Raw genomic sequence first — 13,425 nt, forward strand, 5'->3', positions numbered from 1 at the left:
ATGGCTCCTCTTTTCATTGTCTTCTTCCCGATCTGGGTCACGGCTAGAAGGTAATAGAAAGTATGATGCTTATGGTACAGATCGCAGATGCATCCTGTCACCTGTAGGCGCAATAGCCCCTCCTTTTCCACACAACAACAATGCTGTACGCACCTACCCCTCCATTATACGTAGTAAGTAAGTAGTTTCAACTTTCCGTAAATCATCCAGGACCAATTAAGTGAGTCAGAGGACTACCAATCAGATCAATTATGATCTATCTCATACGTTGAGAGAGCATCTTCCACCTGCCCCTCAATGGGTGGGAAAACATCCAGCGCTTTCTTGTCTGGAAACTTCCATTGCGTAATGACGAAAATGCCCGCGGCAAATGCACCAGACATAGACACCTTGGTGCCTGAGAGGATACTCCGGATAATAGATACTCCGAAAGTGATAGATTGGTGGCCTTATCTCCCTGCAGCCTAACGATTCAGGCATAAATCCAGGCATACATTGGTGATTATGTCATTGTCAATGAGCCAGTGTCATGTGATCACTGTGAGCTGGTGGCTGCTGTGAGCTCCTCGACAGCTCGCCGAGCTGGATGCAGTAAGACCAAGTACCGTCAACCAGCCCGTCTTTTATCAATCCATTTGCATATTCACCCTTACGGGTTGCTACCTTGTTTTCTAAAGATCCCCGGGGATTTTGCTGTTTCGACTTCGCTCTGCTTTTCGGTCTCCCTGATTGCCTTACATCATGAACGGCGCCAGCGATCCGGAGAGAGAGCAGGCGCTCGAGGATTACAAGAGGAGCCTGCTTGAGCTCCGAGAATGGGAAGCCAAGCTCAAGTCTCTTCGCATGGGAATAAAGGATTTGCAACGAGAGTTCGATATCTCTGAAGAGAACATCAAGGCGCTGCAAAGTGTCGGACAGATCATCGGAGAAGTGTTGAAGCAGCTGGATGAGGAGAGATGTAAGTTCATCTCGATTTCTCATCCCTATACCATTTATTCCCGGGCAGAACATGTCCAAAATATGCTACCCTCTTTACCGATATCTGGGCTGACCTGATTCAGTCATTGTCAAGGCATCCTCCGGACCGCGTTATGTCGTCGGTTGCCGCTCGAAGGTCGATAAAGCAAAGCTGAAGCAGGGTACCCGTGTCGCCCTCGATATGACCACACTTACTATAATGAGAATGCTCCCGAGAGAGGTTGATCCGTTGGTATACAACATGTCACTGGAGGACCCAGGCCAGATCAACTTTGCCGGAATTGGTGGTCTGAACGAACAGATCCGCGAGCTTCGAGAAGTCATTGAGTTGCCGCTCAAGAACCCCGAGCTTTTCCAAAGAGTAGGAATCAAGCCGCCCAAGGGTGTGCTCCTCTACGGTCCTCCCGGTACCGGAAAGACGCTGTTGGCTCGAGCAGTGGCAAGCTCAATGGAGACGAACTTCCTGAAAGGTATACAACTCTAGTTCCGGGCGCGGGCTTAGGTAGGCCTAGATCGCTAACTCTGTCCTAGTTGTCTCGTCCGCTATTGTCGACAAGTACATCGGTGAATCTGCACGGTTAATAAGAGAGATGTTCGGATACGCTAAAGAACACGAGCCTTGCATTATCTTCATGGACGAAATCGACGCTATCGGTGGAAGGCGTTTCTCGGAGGGTACCTCGGCTGATCGAGAAATCCAGCGTACACTGATGGAGCTTCTCAACCAGCTGGATGGTTTCGATTACCTTGGAAAGACGAAGATCATTATGGCTACGAATCGGCCCGACACGCTTGACCCGGCTCTGCTGCGAGCCGGTCGTCTCGACCGCAAGATCGAAATTCCCCTGCCCAACGAGGTCGGTCGCCTGGAGATCTTGAAGATCCACTCCAGCACCGTTCAACTGGATGGCGAGATCGACTTCGAAAGTGTGGTGAAGATGAGCGACGGGCTTAACGGTGCTGATCTTCGCAACGTTGTTACGGAGGCGTATGTCTATTTCCCATTATTACTCTGCCCTTTTTCCCCGATAGCGACTAACATCGAGACAGGGGTCTATTTGCTATCAAGGATTACCGGGACGCGATCAACCAGGACGACTTCAACAGAGCGGTCCGCAAGGTGGCCGAGGCGAAGAAGCTGGAGGGCAAGCTGGAATACCAGAAGTTGTAGTTCCCGCTTGATTGAATACCTGAGAATTAGCCATGATGTAGAAAGCTATTATTTCCAACTTATGGGAAGCCAACCCCCAATCTGCTTATGCTCATCTAATGTACACAATCCATGCATTGATAATGCTGTGCAGTTTGCAGCCTTGTACTTTTAAGTAGCACGTAGGTACAGTTTAAGTGGTAGCCCAATTAATCACATGGGAGATTTCCCCACAAACTAGGCAAAGAAGGTGCATGGACCCGAGCATTGGACCCTGACCGGGTAAATATAATGTCTGCCATGGGTGGTAACTGGCAATCGAGCTTTAGTACCGGTATTGATGACGATGATGGCTTCTTCTTCCTCTCCAGATACTGTGAATATGCCGTCCGTTTGTCGCCAAGGCCGCGACCAAGGATCGGCATCCATGCGCTGAGGACAAGTTGAGCTAGGCGCCACATGGGCTTTACACGCGTCCATCGGAATGGCTGTCCTCACTTTTATGTAATGCTCGAATCAGTTTCCCTAGGCGCCGAAACATCTTCTCAGAGTAGTTGACACCTGTTCAGTATCTTCCTGTCCAGGAACCATCGATGGTCTATTAGTGTGCATCGGGAGACAGTCCGCGGAGATCAACAGACCCAACTTGCGACCGGTCATCTTCAAATCGCAAAGAGATCAAATGCTTGGTTCGATCGGGGGGCCCTGCTAACTTTATCGGTAATCTTGCCATTTATTCTTGGGATCTTAACTATCGCTGCAGCAATTCACAGTGCTTCTTTGGCTAACCGTTGAATGGTCCTTTCCATTCTCCCTACTAGATCTAAAACCGTTCGCCCCGTTAACTATAGTCTTGCCGCGATACTGACTACTACTTTTGGGGCTTACCCCAGACTACCTACCTACCTACCTACGAACGAACGACGTATCCTGTAACCAGACGTCCTTGCCTGAGCACCAACCTCAATCTGAGACAAGATACTGAACCTATGCGAATAAATCCGACAGGCCACATATTGTCTCGGACTTAGAGCGCGTCGGAGGTGTGGTCCTCCCTCGGTAGAGGACAGATATAGTAGTAGAAGCTTGGCGGTGGTGGTCATGTCTTTCCAGGCCCCTCGGAACAGTTCTCCATTTTCGTCTCAGCAACCGTTCCAGAATAACTACTGGCGTGCTAGTCGAAGCCCTGGGACCAACGGGCTGCCTGGCTATGGGTTTTCGCCACCGACTGGTATCTCCAACTCCCTGAACAATCCCCTCGCCGGCGACCGCACGCTCCCCATGTACAAGGACAAACCCTACTTCGCACCACGACGCACCGGTCCGAGAGCCAGGCGGCGGAAGATCATATATAGCGGACTATGTCTGTTGGTTCTGCTCGCTCTGTGGTACTACTCTGGCTCTGGTCAGCCGGAATGGAAGACCCCAGACGCGGAGAAGGGCGCCGAGCTCTGGAAGTGGGTGCAAAGTTTTGAGGAGTCGGAACCACCATACGATGGCAGTGCAGTGACAGAGAAAATTGACTGGGAAGCAAGGAGGGAGAAAGTCCGCGACGTCTTCATTGTCAGTTGGGACGGTTATGCAGCTCATGCGTGGGGTATGTTTTTGAATGGAGATGATCTCTGGTTCTTGGACGTGGTGACTGACAATGGCTTTGTCTGCTGGTGATTAGGTTACGATGAATACCACCCTATCGCCAAAAACGGCCGGCACATGATTGAAGGAGGAATGGGGTGGATAATTGTTGATGCGCTGGACACGTTGATGATTATGAACCTGACGTCGCGAGTGCAACATGCCCGCAGCTGGATTCACAACTCGTTGCAATACAACCAGGACCACGATGTGAATACCTTCGAGACTACCATTCGCATGCTGGGTGGCTTACTTTCTGCACACTATCTCTCCACGAACTACCCCGAGCTGGCTCCGCTCACGGATGACGATACAGGCGCGCCAGGTGAAGACTTGTATATCGAGAAGGCCACCGATCTGGCGGATCGTCTGTTGGGCGCTTTTGAATCCGGCACTGGAATTCCGTATGCAAGCATCAATCTCAACAAGTCGGAGGGCCTCCCCTCGTATGCGGATAATGGTGCCTCATCTACTGCCGAAGCAACTACTCTCCAGCTGGAGTTCAAGTACTTGGCCAAGCTGACGGGCGAGGCGGAGTACTGGCAGGCTGTGGAGAAGGTCATGGAGGTCGTGGACGATCAGAAGATGGAAGACGGATTGCTTCCGATCTACGTATATCCAGAGACCGGCGAATTCAAAGGCGACAACATCCGTCTCGGTAGCAGAGGCGACTCATACTACGGTATATATCCAGCTGGCTATGCGTTAATTTCAATGCGCTGACCGATGTCTTCTAGAATACCTCATCAAGCAGTACCTTCAAACGCAGGAGACTGAACCGATCTACAAGGACATGTGGGACGAGTCCCTCGTTGGCGTGCGCAAGCACCTAATCACCTACACGCAGAACGCCAAATTGACCGTTCTGGGCGAACGCCCTGCCGGGCTGCACGGAGTCCTTTCCCCCAAAATGGACCACTTAGTCTGCTTCTACCCCGGCACCATCGCTCTCGCAGCAACCGGCGGGCGTCCTCTTTCCGAGGCAAGACAGTCACCCGACTGGGGCCAACGCCAGGAGGAAGAGATTCTCCTCGCCCGAGAACTAACCAAGACCTGCTGGGCAACGTACCTAATCACGAAGACCGGCCTCGCACCAGAGATCACCTACTTCAATGTAGACGACCCTCGTGTTATGGAGACAGATATGTATCCAGACTCGACGATTGCCAACCCCAGCGCAGGCCAGCAAAAAGCCTCTGGCGAACTTCCCCTCCTTTCCAAATCCATCTACCCCGTCAGCGACTACTCCACCAAATGGCGCGATGACCTCAACATCCACAAACAAGACCGCCACAACCTCCAACGCCCAGAGACCGTCGAATCCCTCTTCTACATGTACCGCATCACCGGAGACGACATCTACCGACACTGGGGCTGGGAGATGTTCAAATCCTTCGTCAAGCACACCGCCGTGGTCGAGGACATCCCTGTTGATGAACTCAGCAAAGAAGACACATCCAGCTCAACATCATCATCGGAGGCAGAAGAAGATGACGGAACCCGACAGAAGTCGAAACCTCAGAAAATCACCGGCTTCACTTCACTCTCAAACGCCGATGACAACCCCCCAGTGAAGCGCGACAACATGGAGAGTTTCTGGATGGCAGAGACGCTCAAATACTTCTACCTGCTCTTCTCGGACCGCGACTTCATCTCTCTGGAAGAACATGTCTTTAACACAGAAGCACACCCTCTTCCGCGGTTCAAGCCGACGGGCGAGTTGAAGACCGGGTGGATGAGGAAGAGTCGGACGATAACGACACCCAGTGAGGAAGTGGAGGAGTCGGTATAATCTCATTTGAATATCTATCTTCTTTTGTTTTCTTTTGCTCTTATATATCTCTTGGACTACGTTTCCTTGGGGTTACCAAAATGAAAGAAATATGCCTCGAATTGATTTATCGCCTCTTGATTTCAATTGTCTGATGCTTTGCTTTCGATTCTTAAGTACTACTGTTGGTATATATTGCTCCTGCATTCTGGCTTGTTACATCATCCGAGGCAGGCACTTGGGTTTATTCGTCTACTACTTTCAGTTTCTACCGGTTTTACTTTATACAGCTGGCATTACTACTAGTGTTACTACTAGTAGTAGGATTTGCTATTTCATGGCTTGGCTTCGGATTGAATGTGTCTGTCTGTACGATAGAACCTCTGGTACATAAATTAACTTCCCTGTGGGTGTATATATTCTATGTACAGAATATACGTACTAGTAGTAAGCGGAGAGAAACAATCGTTATCGTTTCCTCGTTATATGTACACGTCGTGGCTAGCCGGCTGGTTAATGGCTAGCTGGTCAGCTATTAATTCTCGCGAGCCCGCTGCACAGCAGCCTCAATGAGCCGCTTGTACCCACGGACCGCCTCCTCCAACTGTCCGACAGTGATAGCCTCGTTATCACCATGCGCAACATGGATACTACCCGGGCCATACAGATAGCGCTTAACTCCCTCGGAGACCTTCAGGTTCGGCACATCCGTACCATAGTTCACCGTGGTGATCTCGAATCCGGGGACGTCTGTGTCCAGGTCCTGAGGCGCGTACCCACCAGCATACGCAGCAAAGTCACAGTACACATGCTCGTCACCACCAGTGGCATTTCTCACCGCACGTGCAACAATCTCCCTCGCCTCGTCGGGCGTCCCCGCCGCCAGACGGATCGCCACCTCAGCGATCGCGGACGAGGGCACTACGTTGGCCGCGACGCCAGCGTCCACGCGCCCAATGTTCACGGTCGTTTCGCCGTATTTATCGCTTGCGGGCAGTCCGCCCTCCGCTTCTGGGATCTTGCCTAGACGATCGACCCGCGATAGAGCGGGCAGGAGGGCGGAGATGGCACTGCTACCGAGCCAGGGATATCCCGAGTGAGCGGCCTGGCCAGTTGCAATGATGGGGAACTCCAGCATGCCTTTGTGGCCGGCGACGAGGGCCTGCTCGGTGGGTTCACCGAAGATGACGGTATGGTAGGGGGACGGGGAAGGGTTGAGAGTGGAGTTGTCGGAGAAGGTGCGCATGCCGAGGCCACCGACTTCTTCGTCGACAACGAAGAGGAGGCCTAGGCTGGCAGATGGGTTAGATTCGAGTGTCTCGAGGACGGCGAAGATCTGGGCGGCGACGCTAGCTTTGGCGTCTACGGTGCCGCGGCCGGAGATGAGGATGTTGGAGTTGTTGTTTGCGTCATCGTGGAGCCCATAGGGGATGAAGGGGGGTACGGTGTCGATGTGGCTGGTCAGCAGGATTTCAGGGCGGTCTTGGGAAGGCGAGGTGGATGGGTAGGCGAAGATGTTGAAGCGGTTGGGGTCGCCTTTGGAGGATGAAGGAACGGGCTGCTTGATGACGGTGAAGTTGTGCGATTCGAGGAAGTCCGCCACGAAGGTGCCTACGGCCGTCTCGTTACCAGAGACGGAGGGGATCTGGACGATGTCGCGGTGGAATGAGAGGAAAGGCGAAGCGTCAATGATGTCGGACGCGGTGGAGGCGAGGGACAAGAGGGTCTGCGGGGAGGCAGCCGAGGCTACGCCGACGGCCGCGAGAAGAGAGATGGGGGATTTCATGGTTCTAGGTGGCTAAGGGTGAGTGGGAAAGGGTAGAGGCATTCCCTGGATTGGTGATGGAGGTCAATTGGCTGGTGAGAGGGAGACTGTCGAGGGGAACAGGGATGGGGAAGAATTGTTTTGCGATGCTGGGATGAGGAGTCAATGGAATGCAGGATCAATTGAAGCGCGATTTGGAGATAAGCCATTGCTGCCTGAGTATACAGGCAGCATTCAGGCAGGGGTGAGTCAGTCAGTCTGGACCTGCCTAATTGGGGTTTAGTGTCTGGTCACGCCATTCCTTCTAGTAAATGGATCTATCTGTAAGATGGATCGTTTTATAGATCACCAACAGGATACAAAAGGATGCATCTATGTTGCATGCACACAGTACACAGTAATTTTACTTGCTAGATGCACAGAAGAGCAACGAATGGTCCTGCTTGGACTGGTGGTCCACCAACCAACATCATGATGTAGAATCAACTGGAAATAGAAACGATCCGCTCAATTAACTTCTGCAGTCGGCCGACTCGTCAAGAATACCTAAATCTCCTCGAGAATTGGCGGAATGACGTGCCTGGAAATCCCCTTCTTCCGCCGTATACGGAACACCACTGTCCAGCACGTTTTGTCCGATCGCCATCGGGCATCTTTGAGAATGAAGTACTGAGGATAAAACAGGCGGCAACCAACAAACATCCCGACCGTCATTGCCGGCCGTCAACAGATATGCTCACAAAGCATGGCGCCAAGATCCCTTACCGTTGGAGTTTTCCGCGGAACAGCACCGGACTTCCACCCGCTCGAATAACATTCTTGATGCGGTTCGAGCTGGACTGAACCAAGGAAGAGAACATCAGAGTTGAGGGAGGCAAGGTTCCCGGTCGGTTGGCGCTGAAGCCATGTGGATCTGACGTCGGCACCAGACCTTTGAATGCTCACATTCTCACACATACACACACACAGAGGGAGAGACAGAATCACTAATCAAAACTTACTGTAGAAGGCAAGTTGAGGGATCCCATTCTTGTTCTACCTCGTCCCCACCGCTGACTTGGCTCTCGCTTTCTACTGTATAGTAGGAAGTTTACTAGTTAGTTGATACAGAAACAATAGTCTTCATAACAGGAAGGTAGAAAATAATATCATCATCATCAGAACTGGGGGAGCGGTCCAGTACCCAAGCAGTGCCACGGCGAGATTCTCAATCTCTCTTGTGTTCCCTCACGCATTGAAGCACAACAGCACCGGTCACTGCAAACTAGTCATTTTCACACCCCCTGCTGTCTTCCCTCCCTTTTATTCCAACCTGCTGTTCCGTCGGGACTGGTCCGATGTCAAATCTATAGTGTGGGAGAGGATGGTTGATAGGTCGTCGTACTTTCGGAGACTCTAACTTGGTCCCTGAAGGGGTATGACGACGGGGATGAGGGGTCGCACAGCGCGTTCACAAGCAGTAAAGGAATGGAGCTCTGTCTATCCGATGGGGGATGCTCTGTGTTGGACCAGTCGAGTCGGTCAGAGTCTAGACAACTTCCTCTCCAGTCCCCACTACCCTCTCTGGGTTCCCTTGTTCGTCCGGCTTCTCTGTCCGTCTCCATCCTCGCTTGCTGTGTTGGAGACGGCGCCGATGCGCAGCCGTTGAAACCTGTCTGAGGGAAGATTCAGACATTCACCACCCACACCCACACACAAAACACCAACACAAAACGGCAAATTGGGACTCATCATTCGATGCTAGTTCTTATTTGAACCATCCCAGTCGACTCTGTTGTCGAGCTGCTCACGGATTAGTACATACGAACACTACCACAACTACCAACTACACTACTTTCCGGAGTAGCCATTCGACCGCGTGTCTTCTCCGACCCACGATGGCCACAGAAGCCCAAAGAACAATTGCGAGCCATGGCCACTGAGGCCCGATCCATGGTTCCCCAGCCACGGAGCGAAACGGAGCCCTCACAAGCCTGTCTAAGTTAGTGTAAACCCGACGATCATCCTGACTGTGGTTAACTGGTTCCTCTGGTTCTGTGGTTTCAGCCGGTGGGTTCTGGTTTTTCTCTTCTCTAAAATCTTTTCCCTGTTTCCTTTCTTTTTTCTATTTTTTGCCCATCGACAGCCCTAAAACTGGCCTGTCAGATGGTTGGGTCGACAGGGAAAAATTGGGCCCAGTCAGCAGGCTAGATAGCTCCGATAGAAGGAGAATTTAGTGACGATGGGCTAAGACTGCGATCCAATGGATCAACTGGGGCAACGTTCTAAATGAAAAAGGTCGACTGGATGCTGTCAAAAAAAAGAAAAAACCGGTCTAATTTGTCAAGTGTCACAAGAAGATTTTCATCGCATCGCGGCGTGTAGAATATTAGCTATCAATAATGAAGCAACATTCCTGACACACACACACGCATTCTCTCTTCTCTCGCTCACACTCTTGCGCTGGGTTGTAGACATTGTTGTTATTGTTGATATCTGCCTATACGTGCTTTGTCTGTGCTCCCAGATCTCTTTCATTCTCATCGCCTCCTCTTTTTCCTCTTCTCCTCATCTTTCCCCTCTTCTCGCCCCCTCATCAGTTACTCGACTCTTCTTCTCTTCTCTTCTCTTACTCTATCCTCTCACATCATATCTTCTTATCCTATTCCTATTTCCTAGATTCCTAAAACGCCCTTTCTTCTCCCCTCCGCAAGCATTCCTTCAATATCCTCCCTGTCTACCCTCCAACCTCCCCCCCTTGAGTCGGATCCTGTAACCTCACCGCAATCATCAGCCTCCGATTGACTGCGGCCCACTGAGCTGTCAGCCGCGTCCTTTGGGCTTCACGAACAATCCCGGCCAGTTGTTCGTTGACTGGGTGCTGCGACAGGCTCCACGTCTTGCCTGCCCTACCAGCGCGGACTGATTTTCAGCGTCTCCTTCCTTCAGGCCGTACTTCTTCAAACCGGGCCAAGCCTGTCAGTCAATCAATCAATCTCAAGCAGTCAGCGTCAGTCAGGAAGCCAGTCAGTTGCGCTTTCTCCATCTCTTCTCTGTTCATCAGAGCCTGTCGCTGCTTCTGTTACTGCAAGGCAATCTCGCGATTCCACCGCCACGCCACGTCGTCACAGACCAACCTCGTCCTCGTGAACAATAAAGACGCTCTTCCCGGGGCTCGTGGCATCTCTTTGGTCCGATCGATCGACCTTTCTTTTTTCTTCTCCGTCTCTCCCCTCTCGTTTCTTTGAACCGCCTTTTCTTGGTAGTTCAAACAAACAAAAAAGAAAAATCATTCTCCCCCGCCGGTCTGGGCAATCAATCGAACACCGGATGATGTTCCGTCCGCCTTCAAATTGACTCCGTTCTGTCCTCCCCTGCGTTTCGCGTTGTTCCTCCTCACGTCCGTTTCGCCCTGTTCCGGCACGTGAAGTGGAAGCCTCACCATCTGCGCGATCTTCAGTCACCGCCAGCCTGACTACCACGCTAGTAGTAGTCTTGACTCGTCCATCATGTTAAAACCCGCCCAGTTTCTAGATACCAGACGGCGCGATAGTTTTGAAACCATGGCTGAGTCGTCCCCGTCATCTCGCCAGCCTCCGTCGCCCTGGACCACCACCTCCACGCCTGTTTCACCCGCTGTGTCCCTTTTCTCTGCCAAGGGCCACACGCGTTTTTCCAGCTCGGTTTCGTCCCTGGTTTCATCCCCAGGGCACGGAAACTCGATGGAGAGCTCGTCGCGGAATCCCTTGACAGGAGTGAAGGAAGAACCCTGTGGGTCTCAGCCCAGGGACCTCGAGGAGGATTATTTCCGTATGTTACTTGCCCTTGCTCCCAGCCCCCGTGCCTTTCCTTTTCTCTTGCTTTATTCTCCGATATTCGTCTCCTCGTTCGCTAATCGATTCCTGTCCACAGAACACTTTGACCAAGGTCTCTCGGTCGCCGAGGATTCATACTACGCTTCTTTCGATGCTTCTGACAGCTACGATCTAACGGATGCCGGCATGGATTCTGCACATTCGCCCAGGAATCGACGCTCTGATAGTATCTCCGCCCGGGGCCTTTCGCGCATCGGCTCCCGAATCTCCACCATCTCCACTCGCTGGAAGTCCAAACGTGCCTCCGATGGCCCGGACGGTGCAGATGTATTCGCAACACAGCTGCGTTCCCGCACTAATTCAGCATCATCCGCCATAGCCAGTCCCACTACGGGTTCTTTCACTCGCGTCAATTCGATCCAGGTTCCTCCATCACCCGCCAGGACTATCTTTGAGGAGGCCATCAGCGAAGCCGGCACGCAACCTATTGATATCAGCAAAGCCAACCGGTACAGCCAGGAAGAGGATTCGGCCCCTCAAGCAACGACTCCCCTACTGCCACCGTTTATGGGCGATGAACCATCCTATCAGACCGCGTCGCGCGTCCATTCTCCGTTACAATCCCCTTCAGTAGCCGACAATATGGTAGATGACGGCCCAGTTGTCTGCAGCGCTGTTGCCGATTTGCGATTGGCAGGCTTGCCTTCACCACCCCTCTCGTCCAAGCCATCTGTCGCATCGTTCAATCGTCCACGGGCCAGTACGGTGCGGACTGTCTCGGGAGATGCGCCTCCATTCACGCTCTCCGACCCAAATGACGAGTGGGCGAACAGACTCGGTCATGCCAACTTTACCATCCAGCCGGAGCCTTATGTACCTGAGACGTGTGACCTGGGAACGTTCGGGCAGCTGCGCGCAGATTGGGACCTGGCTCAGTGCAACTTCATGCGCCATCTCGTGCGGACTGGCGAACATTATGGGGTTACTTCCACGATCTACAAGCTCACCGAAGAGAAGTGGGAGTCCATTAATCGCGAATGGCGCCGCCATCATGAGGCGATGCTATCTGAGCTAGAAGTGACAGAGGGTCCCCGTCTTAGTTTGATGAAGTCCCACTGTGACCCTTGCGACCCGGTCAAAATCCCTCGCCTTCACGACAACAAGTTCCCCGAGCTAGGCGATGGCGAGATCGTGGGTCCTATGAAAATCGCTCCAGCAGCGAATGGATCCGGACTATGTCGCACCCGTTCGTTGAAACGCAACTTTGTCAAGTTCTTCCAGGATCTCGTTATACGTTCCTGATTTGACCGCCTTGACACGAACATGGAAACAATTAATGACCATAGACAGACTGCGGGAGGCTTACGATGTATACCATCTTACGACTTTTTCTTAACGCCTCTCGAACGATTGATTCAGCGAGTGATGACTTATGCCTCTCCTATAGTATACACGTTGCGACGGATATGTTTTATCTTTTTTTACCCTGTTTCTGTTCATGATCTGTGATTGCATAATGATGACTGATGACCTGTGCACCTGCGACTACTGACTCGCAGAGTGCAGTCCGTTCCTTAATGTTTGATCTCTCTGCATATGTACCCTCTTCCCCTGTTGTTAAATACTTGTTCGCGCCAACATGTATTGATAATGCTGTACACTGCCCAGCATCTCCTTTGTGTGTGTTCTCTCTGCCGGCGATGCATTCCTTGCGTCATTGTCCTTGGCAGAAAAAGTAACCGTTGGGTTGCACCGTCTAATGACTGGAGAGGAGAAGTCCGTGGACGCAAAGACAGGGGAAAGAGGGGAGCATGAAGCAGAGAAAGAGTTACGATTGTTGAAAGCAAAAGTGGCTGGGTTACCAAGCGAAAAAAAGAAACGAAACCATTGCAAGGGCGCTTCCTGGTGTTCTGTTCTGTCTTATACCCCAAGGCATGGTTCTTCATTCATTTATCCTACTTGAAATTTTACGTTTTGCTGCCCCTTCCACAAAAAGTCAAAAGCATATACCTATTATAGATACATGCCTGTTCTCTGTTTGCGTTTCTGTACACCCCAGTGTATATATACAGATACTACTATTAGATACTACCTAACTAGACCTACATATAACTAACATATTAGTACTACTTACTCATGACTCACCCACTACCCACTCTACCTAATCATGATGCCTTCCCAACGGATAATTATGGTTCCCCGCCCTTGCTTGTCCACATGCAATGCATATGCAGTGTACTTTTGTTTCCCCCTCCCCTCCCTCAATCATACATACAGTAGTAGTATGTATGTATGTATGTAGTCCACAGTTACTCAACACCCCCCTCAAAAG

At 51.6% G+C, this 13,425-nt stretch overlaps 5 protein-coding genes across 5 annotated transcripts; 3 read left to right on the plus strand and 2 right to left on the minus strand.

Moving 5' to 3' along the window:
- The first annotated feature begins 585 nt into the window (after positions 1-585).
- On the plus strand, positions 586-2,262 carry rpt4 (proteasome regulatory particle base subunit RPT4). The gene is made up of 4 exons (XM_025712380.1): positions 586-958; positions 1,062-1,448; positions 1,510-1,966; positions 2,029-2,262. Exons 1-4 carry the CDS (start codon positions 742-744, stop codon positions 2,147-2,149), a joined length of 1,182 nt encoding a protein of 393 aa, XP_025565203.1. The 5' UTR covers positions 586-741; the 3' UTR covers positions 2,150-2,262.
- A 698-nt stretch (positions 2,263-2,960) lies between these two features.
- BO88DRAFT_227668 (glycoside hydrolase family 47 protein) lies at positions 2,961-5,812 on the plus strand. Its single transcript, XM_025702046.1, has 3 exons — positions 2,961-3,725; positions 3,801-4,445; positions 4,501-5,812. Exons 1-3 carry the CDS (start codon positions 3,230-3,232, stop codon positions 5,553-5,555), a joined length of 2,196 nt encoding a protein of 731 aa, XP_025565204.1. The 5' UTR covers positions 2,961-3,229; the 3' UTR covers positions 5,556-5,812.
- BO88DRAFT_227920 (M20 family metallopeptidase) lies at positions 5,783-7,671 on the minus strand. The gene is made up of 2 exons (XM_025702048.1): positions 5,977-7,671; positions 5,783-5,917 (listed from the first exon to the last, which is right to left on the minus strand). The coding sequence occupies exon 1, from the start codon at positions 7,318-7,320 to the stop codon at positions 6,070-6,072; it is 1,251 nt and encodes a 416-aa protein (XP_025565205.1). The 5' UTR covers positions 7,321-7,671; the 3' UTR covers positions 5,783-5,917; positions 5,977-6,069.
- Positions 7,672-10,841: 3,170 nt separating this feature from the next.
- Positions 10,842-12,395, plus strand: BO88DRAFT_485934 (uncharacterized protein; the record flags this gene model as incomplete). Its single annotated transcript, XM_025712381.1, has 1 exon — positions 10,842-12,395. The coding sequence occupies one exon, from the start codon at positions 10,842-10,844 to the stop codon at positions 12,393-12,395; it is 1,554 nt and encodes a 517-aa protein (XP_025565206.1).
- A 136-nt stretch (positions 12,396-12,531) lies between these two features.
- Positions 12,532-13,252, minus strand: BO88DRAFT_227673 (uncharacterized protein). The gene has a single exon (XM_025702047.1). It carries the CDS (start codon positions 13,037-13,039, stop codon positions 12,668-12,670), a length of 372 nt encoding a protein of 123 aa, XP_025565207.1. The 5' UTR covers positions 13,040-13,252; the 3' UTR covers positions 12,532-12,667.
- Between the last annotated feature and the right edge of the window lie 173 nt (positions 13,253-13,425).

The sequence above is a fragment of the Aspergillus vadensis genome (genome assembly GCF_003184925.1).
Source record: "Aspergillus vadensis CBS 113365 unplaced genomic scaffold BO88scaffold_5, whole genome shotgun sequence".
Lineage (NCBI taxonomy): Eukaryota > Fungi > Ascomycota > Eurotiomycetes > Eurotiales > Aspergillaceae > Aspergillus > Aspergillus vadensis.